Source organism: Poecilia formosa, unplaced genomic scaffold, assembly GCF_000485575.1.
Source record: "Poecilia formosa unplaced genomic scaffold, Poecilia_formosa-5.1.2 Scaffold175, whole genome shotgun sequence".
Taxonomy (NCBI): Eukaryota; Metazoa; Chordata; class Actinopteri; order Cyprinodontiformes; family Poeciliidae; genus Poecilia; species Poecilia formosa.
This window is the reverse complement of record NW_006800114.1, coordinates 1,149,319-1,158,513: the sequence shown is the minus strand read 5'-3', so window position 1 is coordinate 1,158,513 and position 9,195 is coordinate 1,149,319. Positions and strand designations below refer to the sequence as shown.

The 9,195-nt window shown below is 38.6% G+C and overlaps 1 protein-coding gene across 1 annotated transcript in view; it reads right to left on the bottom strand.

Annotated features, from left to right (window-relative positions):
- Nucleotides 1-3,567, bottom strand: part of LOC103147190 (collagen alpha-1(XXVIII) chain-like) — a 34,234-nt gene extending 30,667 nt beyond the window's left edge. Inside the window, exons 1-3 of the mRNA XM_007565420.2 lie at nucleotides 3,271-3,567; nucleotides 2,989-3,155; nucleotides 1,120-1,694 (exon numbers count right to left, since the gene is read on the bottom strand). Coding sequence (XP_007565482.1) covers nucleotides 1,120-1,694; nucleotides 2,989-3,139 — 726 coding nt within the window. The 5' untranslated portion in view covers nucleotides 3,140-3,155; nucleotides 3,271-3,567. The remainder of the gene's footprint in view (nucleotides 1-1,119; nucleotides 1,695-2,988; nucleotides 3,156-3,270) is intronic.
- Between the last annotated feature and the right edge of the window lie 5,628 nt (nucleotides 3,568-9,195).

Genomic DNA, 9,195 nt, shown 5'->3' with positions numbered 1-9,195 from the left:
TGTGTGTAAATGAGCTACCTGCTATTTTTTCCCGTCTGGAACAAAAGTCAGTTGTCAGCCTAATGAAATCATTAGATGGCATTTGAGGTTTTGGTGCAAAGCCATAACCTGTGCCTTAGGATTTTCCCCTAATTTATAAGGAGAATATAGTAATAATTTCTGCAAATTTATTATACCGAGCTAGTAAATACCCCAAGTACGTTCGCCCTGAACTTAGCATGAAGAAGAGCAGCACGTAGTAAGGTCTTAACCTGACACTCTACAACTCCAACTTCAATCTAAGACTCTCATTTTGTAGGGCTATTTTGTGGTTCAATTGTAAACTAACGCATAAGACGCAAGTGGAACCTCAAAAGTAGAATAAGAGGACCTTCGTTAGCATATCTTGCTAAATGTGAAAACAAATCACCCTAAAAACTTAAGACTTCAGACTCTCAAACAATTGGAACTGTCTTGAATCTTGTGATCTTGACTAATAGTTTTTGTGACTTGCATAAAATCTGTAAAGTATTGCTTTTGATGTGATCCTGTTCTGAGTAGTGCATGTATTTTGGGATCAGGGGTGTGGAATCCACTGTGTCAGTAAACTGTTTTCACAGAGTAATTTTGCTCCTATTATATTTTTGACTTTCGGTCTGCTAATGTGGAAAAAACACAATTTTGCAACTCCCGTGTTTCCATTAAATAAGAACTGCAATTAAAAAACTTGCGTAAATAAGTTTGATCAGGCTTGTCATTAAAGTACAGGCAGCGCCATCCTCCTCCAACTACTTCCTGTTGTCTTCTTCGTAGTTTATGCCAGTGGCAACATCTGGTTGTTGATCATGTGACTCGTGATGTGGAAAAAAAAAAAGTGTTTCCATTGCAGGTTTGTGAACTAAACCGGTTTCAATAAGGCCAAAAAAGACCAACTCATCATAGTGCCAAAACTTTTTACCAAAAAAGGGGGAAGATTTTCAAAGCTGGCATGTTTCCATTAGAATAATTTATTTCAAAAATGCTAAATTGCACAGTTAGGTGGTAAATAGATACGCAGCTGACAAAGCATAGTAAGCTGTTGACTAAATCTACTATAACCCAACACGGATGCAAGGAGTGATGTTTTTTTTTTTTACTCACAATCTCCTTGATGACTTTATCCACAATGCCAACATCTTGCAAGTTGTGAAGGTAGCGGGTAGCTGGGGAACTAGCGATTCGACGCAGCTGTGCGATGTTGGCTGCTTCGTTGGCTTCAGGTGTGATTCCTATTGTGAAGAACCGAACGCCTTGGTTCCTCGCATCGTCCACAGCGTCAAATATGTTTGGGTTCCTTGGGTGCGAGATGCCGTCGAAGAGCAGGACGGCCACCTTGACGCTTTTGGTGCCCGACTCCTCCAAGTAAATGCGCGTCAGGTTGGTGATGGCGTAGGTGGTGTAGGTGCCGTGGCCTATGTACGGAATGGGAGCGACTCTGGCTTTGAAGTTTTCAATGCCCCTCCAGTCTCTGAAGGTCTGCTCTATCTTGACCTGGCTGCTGTACTGAAGGAGGGCAGCGCGGGAGCTGAGTCCGCGGCCACTCTCCATCCGAAGGCCCTGCAGTCGGTCCATTACGTCGGAAACAAAACGTTTCTCCTGTTCGTGGTTGTCCTTGGCACTCTCTGAGCTGTCGACCAGGAAGGCCAACTCCAAACTGCAGTCTTCATCGACAGAAGCTGAAAAAATAAATAAAAATCTCACAGTTAGCATTTCATAAACATGCGTGAGCAATAATTAAAACTTGAACTTACGTAAAACTGTTTATTTCTCAATATATGCAAATTTTATTAGCTATTGAAGTAGAAGCTGTTAGCTATTCAGATAGCTGAATTAAGCAATGTGTAAAGTTCTTACTCTTCGGTTTTGTTCGGCTAATGCAGAGGTTCCCAAACTGGGGGGTTTGGGAGGTTTGGGAACCACTGGGCTAAGGTTAGCTAACGATCTTTGTAGCTTCATAGACCGAAAAACTGCCAAAGTGACACCCATTTCAGGATTTATATTTGCAATTTAACGTGCTAAAATTTAGTTGTCACAACTCTACAACAGAAGCAGCGCGGAAAATCAACGCCATTGTTCTCATCTGATTGGCCCAGTTGAAATTCTGCAGGTGAAATTGAGCTCAATGGGAGAAATCCCAGACAGAGCAGCGAAGGGAGATGAGAGTTGATCGGAACTGCATAGAAAGACAATGGCCTTTTTGAGATATTTTAGCCTATTTCATGTTGTCAAGCTAGTTTCTTGAATCTACATTGCAGGGTGCCATTAGTTTTGAGAGTGGCATGTAAAAACATGTGGTTAACCACAGGTAAATAATCATTTTACAACAGAGAGAACTACTTTTGTTCTCTCACCTAATTGGTTAAAAAGGACCTCAATCTGTTTTCATTTTCCATCAGCATAATTTTGGCTTCATAACAAACACATGTATTTATTTTCTTTAGTTTGCTGGTGCCAAACTGTCAACCTTCCATCAACATCTTGTCCGTCACTTTCATTTCCCGCCAAGTTTTGAGATCCCGCCAAGTTTTGAGATCAAAATGAGTTTGAAAGCTGGTGACTCTGCGACATTTCCCAGAACGTTGTAAGTTTATCAAACCGGCTCTTCATTTTCAAGACAAACTGCTCCGAGCGTCAACCTTCTGCTGCTGGAGGAGGTCGCAGATGTAATAGAGGGCTGAGGATAAACCACATTAATCTTTGCTTGAATATGTCACATAGAGAATGCGCCCGAGGAAACAGGATTCTGAGTGAATAAAACATTTGGGTAACGGAGCACTAAGCGGTCACACTGGAGATGGATTGCTTAGAGAGCCGAGATATGATCAATCCACGTGTGCTGCCTCCTCCAGCAACGTCCTTGCTCAGGTTCAGCTTTTTCACTGTGAGCATTTTTTTTAACAACGTCCCCATCCGTGTTTTTCCTCCCCCCCAAAAAAATTATGAGGGAAGCAACCTCTGAGGAAAACTTACATTTGCCATTCTGTGGTATGGAATTTGGTGTGAAGAGTTTGTTTTTCCTCCTTGTGGTCACAACTTCATCTTCGTATTCTTCTTCATACTCTTGAGCCCACACAGCCTGAAGCCTCCATAGCAGGAGCAGCCAGTGCAGAGAGTGAACCATGACTTTTCTCAGAGGGCTTTGAGTGCAAACATGGAGATTTAAAAATGATTAATAATAAACACATTTTTAAAAATTAGAACTTTCATTTTGCTATAAGTAAAAAAGTTTTCAGAGAAATTGTGGCTGCATACCTTCCAATGTTGCTCCACTATTTAAGCTCTCCTGTCAGTAATGAAAAATATCCAGGGAGACAAAGGAGAACTTCTTCATTCAGGTTTCCATCTGCAGGTTATTTGGGTTCTTCCAGATGTCGGCCCTTAGCTGAGAATCTGCTGCAGCCAAATTAGGCAGCACACACTCATTCCAGCAGGATCAGCAGCTAAATAAAAAAATAAAAAAAAAAATAAAAAAGAAGAAAGAAAACAAAAGTTGAGAGCTCACTCCGTCTCTCATGGGACTCCCTCAATTTCAGTCATTGTGATCCTGAGTTAAATGAAAAGAAAGTCCAGCCCTTTTTTTTTCTTCTTCTTAAAACTCTCCCACTCCCTCACAAATGTTTCGGTAGAGCGTGGGGTGTGGAGGAAGAATAAAAAAAAAAAAAGTCCCTCATTATGACTGTTGCATTCACTGTTTTCTCCTCATGCTTTCATGTTTTCATCTGGTGAAAATAGCACCAATAAAAAAAATAAACCCTTGATGCGGAGCTGCTGTTGTTTTTACCTCCATCAGCTGGACAGAATCAGAACAGAACTTATTTGGGAATAAAATAAGGGATTTTAGAGAGAGTAAAAACTGTTTTCACCAACAACAACAACAACAAGAGCTGAATGGTACGCTGACTTTTACCATCCAAGCATTCTCTAAACTGCTTTATGTTGTGCATTGCAGTCATTATTTGATCACTTTTACTGGCATCCCAACAACATTTTGCTACTGTTCAATGCATTTCCAAAAGATGCCGTTTTAAAGATTACAATGTAATTGGAATGCTGTAAAGAAAAGTCAACATAATTATGCACATCAGCTTCTGTTTTTACAAATACACAACAAGGCCGGTTTTTAATGCGCTAAAAATGTTAAACACCTGAGAAATGTTGCATTTCCATGTTGGTACGTGTAAGTTGTAAATTGGCCAACATGTTTTAGTTCCAAATAATAATTTGGTTTTTCATGTGATCATGCTGTACTGAACTTAGTCAGTGGTTAAGAGCTATAATTACAGTACATGTTATTATGTTCTAATAGGAGCTCCACAGTGGTGGCACCATCATGCTTTGTGGATTTTGTTTTTGCACTCTATTGTGAAAAATCATTATATTTAATCAAAACAACAATCTATCTGAATAAAAATATGTGGATCACTTTCATAAATGTAGGTTAAACAAAACAAAAAGTAACAAATTTGCTCTAGAAAGTGTTGAATCTGAAACGATTAGTCGGATTCATTGCGATTAATTGATTATCGAGATAATCACCAACTAATTTAGGGATCGATTAATCGTTAGACGGAGTATACGGATTCAAAAGAAGACATTTTGCTGAAAGAGCAGCATACTCGGAGCAGTAATTAACCCTCCTGTTATGTTTGTTTTTGATGTACAGCAATAATGTAAATGATTTACATTTTTTAAGCCCACTGAAAAAACCTAAACACAAAATTACACTAATTATCCTAGAAAGTGTTTTTTGTAAAAAATTTTATATTACATTTAGATTTTTTTTTTTTTTTTTTTTTTTTTTTGAAGGGGTCATCTTTATAATTGAACTTGAGACACTATTCTGGTCTGGGTCAAATTGACCCTCTGATTAAAATCAAGACAAATGAGTCCTGAAGATGATCCTCCAGCTGGCTTTCCAGTTTAAACCTGCATGTCCAAAACATAACTGGTTTTTGCATCACATGCTGCCCAAATTTTTATGCCATATTTAGCTGATGTGGAAGGCATACATTGCCTAAATAAGCAGCGACCTCTGAATGCCACAAGCCTGTCATCCTCTGTAACATTAGGGCCTGGGTTATAGAACAGGGCAAGTTGCAATCCACATGTTCCACACTGTCCTATTAGCTGATAGTTTGTCTTGTCTGTCGATTGTCAAATCGGATTACTCTGGAGAAAAGTCTCCAGAAACATTATGGCCCGAAATATTACCCTGCCTGTCTCTGCATCACATAGACTGACTGTTGATTCATTCTTTGACTTGAAAATTCTGGTCAGAATGAGGATCCCCCAAATATGCATGTAAATGCATTTGGTCATGCTCCTTCCAGTTCTATCCAAAAACTCGCCTTATACCATTCCCCCTATGTTAAAGGGGGGAACGGTATCTGATGCCCATATTTCACCCATCAGATACCGTTCCACCCGTTTTGTCGCCTGGGCGGTGCGGAGTGGCAGGAAGACGCAGGGGGAATCATATCTGATGGAGAAATGTGGATTGACGTAACACCTGAACACCTGAACGGTATCTGATGGGTGAAATATGGCCATCAGATACCGTTCCCCCCATTTAGCATGGGGGGAACGGTATCCGATGGGTAATATTGAGCATTGAAATGAATTTCCCTGTTTTTAATTTTATATATATATCTATATATAGATATAGATATAGATATAGATATTATTATTATTATTTTCTCGAGAAAAGGTGAAAGTGTGACAACTTTGCCGAAACAGGTTGTTTGAGCTTTCACGGTGTCCCTAGTTCTCCAGATAAGCGCGCTGAACAAGCGCGTGCTTGTTCAGCCCCTCCCGGGAGGTGTAACGCCACCAACAGGTGTTACGTCAATCCGCGTTTCCCCATCAGATATGGTTCCCCCTGCGTCTTCTTGACGCTCCGCACCGCCCAGGCGACAAAATACGCGCGTGCTCATTATGAGCACTGCACTGAGAAAGCACGTCCGCTTGACTGCAGACGCTGCACCAATCCCGCTGTCGATTGATCAAACCAATTTAAAAGATAATATACAGATAAAAAAAATATGATGTCAGAAAACATGAAGAGACGAGGATGTACACTAGAGTTTTTTTTAAAAAAAAACAAACTATTCAAAATTTGTCATTTTTAACATTTTTATATTTACATTTGGGTCTCAACTTCTAAAAATAGTACAAGTGTTTAGAAATAACAAACACCCAGCCATTTTCTGACAATAAGTTACGCTGTTACCAAGCAACCCCATCGGAACTTCACCCGTTACCTAGCAACTGACATTTGTGATGATATGAGACATCCTGATGAGGTCAGAGGACAAATAGCCAATCACACTGTGTCACTGTCACCATGCCAACATGCTTTCAATACCTACAGTTTTTTTTTTGTTGCTATATTTCTGGTAATCTATGCAGCGTTATGATGTGAGGTTTGTTTGTTAACATAGATGTGATGTAGAGAATACAAAATAAAATTTCCGCTAAGATGTAGTGACTTTTGTAACCGTGCTAAGCAAAATTCCTGTTACTTGTCTATAGCATACAATAAAATCCCTATAGGACACTGAAGTTTGCAGATTAAACATTAAAGTGAAAATTCACAAAAGGTTAATTTGTGTTTTATAAATATGTTTCAAATTAAACAAATATAGACTATCAGCACTTGCAGAATAGCATAAAAAATGTTACTTTTTTTGTTCAAGCTTCCCCTCGAATGAGCAACAACACTCATTAAAGTTCTCCAGTTTTCATTAATACCATATGAGACTGTTTCAGCATGACAGATCAAACTTTATATTTGGCCCTCATTTGGAAAATTCTTGTTGGTGTTTGCAGCCTGCAGTAAGCAGCTGAAGCCATATAACCCAGCAACCAGGGTAGAAGGGAGCAGTTTTTATTGCCCTGCTTTTCAGAAAGAAGGAAAAGGTCAGCTGTCACTCAAGAATGCGCTCCTTAAACGAAAGCCCTTAAATCTCGCTCTGCTCACTTGCTGTCCACCGTTTAGGCAAAACGTGGATTCTTGGTTTGGAGAGAAATTGGAGGCTTGTTCGCTTTTCAGTGGCGTGTTTTGCGTGTCCACACGTTAAAGCTGTGCTACTTTGTCAAGCGGATTTATAACCAATCCGTCATACCTCCGACACACCTTGCAATTATGTGACTTTTAGAGTATGCAAATAAGTGAATGTGGTGGTTCTGAGAGTGTGAGGATGTAAACACAGTCATAACTGTAGTAAAGAGCAAACTTCAGCCCCCTTTTCTGCTCTGCCTTTGTTTTTTCTAAACAGGTGTGAACCATAAAGAAAACAAGAGCAAGCTTTTCTTCTATAAAACCGAGGAAGCAACCACTTATCTCTTTGATATTCCATAAGCCCTCTGGGTATCTTTGTCCCTTAACCTAACTACTGTTTTTACAACATAATGTACATGCTTTAAACCTATAGTTATAGCACCGAGGAGAAGGTGGCCTGCATCTGTGGCTCTTCTCTGTTGCACCAGTTGTACAGTTAGTCGAACCAGCAAGGAGAGCCGACGTGTGCAAATGTGTAGGAATTTTACATAGTAATTTTCACTGCTTCTTCTATTTTTTTTCTGCAAGTGGACCAGATTCGTTGGGAATTTATTGCAAACAACTCCGTTGACGCAAATATTTTACTTTATCGCTAGAATTTTCTTCGTAAACTTTTCAGAGATAGCTAACCTACACTTCGAGAACATTTTTCAAATGTCTTAGCTTAAATGACATATCCTACTACATTAAGTTAATGACAGTAAAAAATACAACTCAACTGGCATGCAACAAACATAATTTAGATTCTTTGGTTAATCTTCCTTTTGAGCGCTAATGTTAGCACTGCTAATTTGTTGCTAGCTTTATCAAGTTTTCAGCTCAACATAAAAGAGAATAATTGGAAATGCTTTGTATTCTGCATTTTGGAACATATTTATCTCATTTTAGTATAAAACATCATGTTCATTGATACAAAGTGTTTACATTGGCCTTCCTTGAAAACTGAAAGCTAAAAAAAGATGTGAATGCCTCCAGTTTCCTTGAACATTGAGAAAACAAATTTATCCTAATAACGACAGTTTCTTTAAAAAAAAAAAAGTCAGAAGAAAAGAATGGATGCAAATATTTCCTGTTTCTTTAAAAACTGGAAGTGAAAAACGTATGCTATTATGTCTCACTTACTTGTAAATGTAAACGTTTCGACTTCTTGAAAATTGAAAAATGATTGGTAATACCCTAACAAATTTCATAACAAAATATTACAATTTAGGTCCACAGTTTGGTCTGTATTTTTGAGAAAAAAGTTATTTTTGTTATAAAAATGTGCTGTTTTACATCCGTGAAACGTTAATGCAAAGTTATACTGCCGTACTTACACTTTCAAACATTTTTAAATCATTGACAACACGCGTAACGTGTAGAATAAACATATTTTTAATATGTAAAACTAGTTTGAAATATCCTAAACAAGCAGAAAAAGCCTTGGTTCTTTAGATCCCTTAATGACACGCATTCCTTGGGGTTGTGGTTATTATTTATTTTCCCTCGGAACACAAACGCTGTAAAAGATTGACAGCTTAAAACCCTAAATTACTGCTGTAATGAGAAGCTTCGCTCTCTATAGAGGTGGAAAGACCTCAGTGAAGGTAACATGTTCAGACCTTATTGTTTGTTCAGCTGATGCAAAGGGATGCAGAGAAAAAACCCAAACGCAACACTTAGACAAATTCCTACTGTCAAAAAACATATAACGGCACCAGCTAATGATCAAGATTTGTTTACTTCAGCTGCAAAGTAACAAAAGGCAATTAAGCTCCAATTTGAAAGAGTAGATGAGGTTAATGTGCTTAAATTTTCTCAATTTCCTCTAATTATCTTTAAACTTCCAGTCAAAGCAGTTTCCAGGTGATTATGTGGAAGCTAAAACTAGTTAAAAAAGGGACTGCACACATTTAGATGTGATAAGATTGTGAGTCATGAATGAAAGAATTTGGGTTTTTCTATATACTGGGGTTGACTACATGAGTCAACCCCAGTATATAGAAAAGCCAGTATATTACTAGAACAATACATTCACTGCAGCCCAATAATCTCCATAACTGCATCGTAACACAACAGAGTTGGGATTTGGTGGAAAGGCAGATTTTCATCCAATTAATCTTCAGGAACTGTGTGAT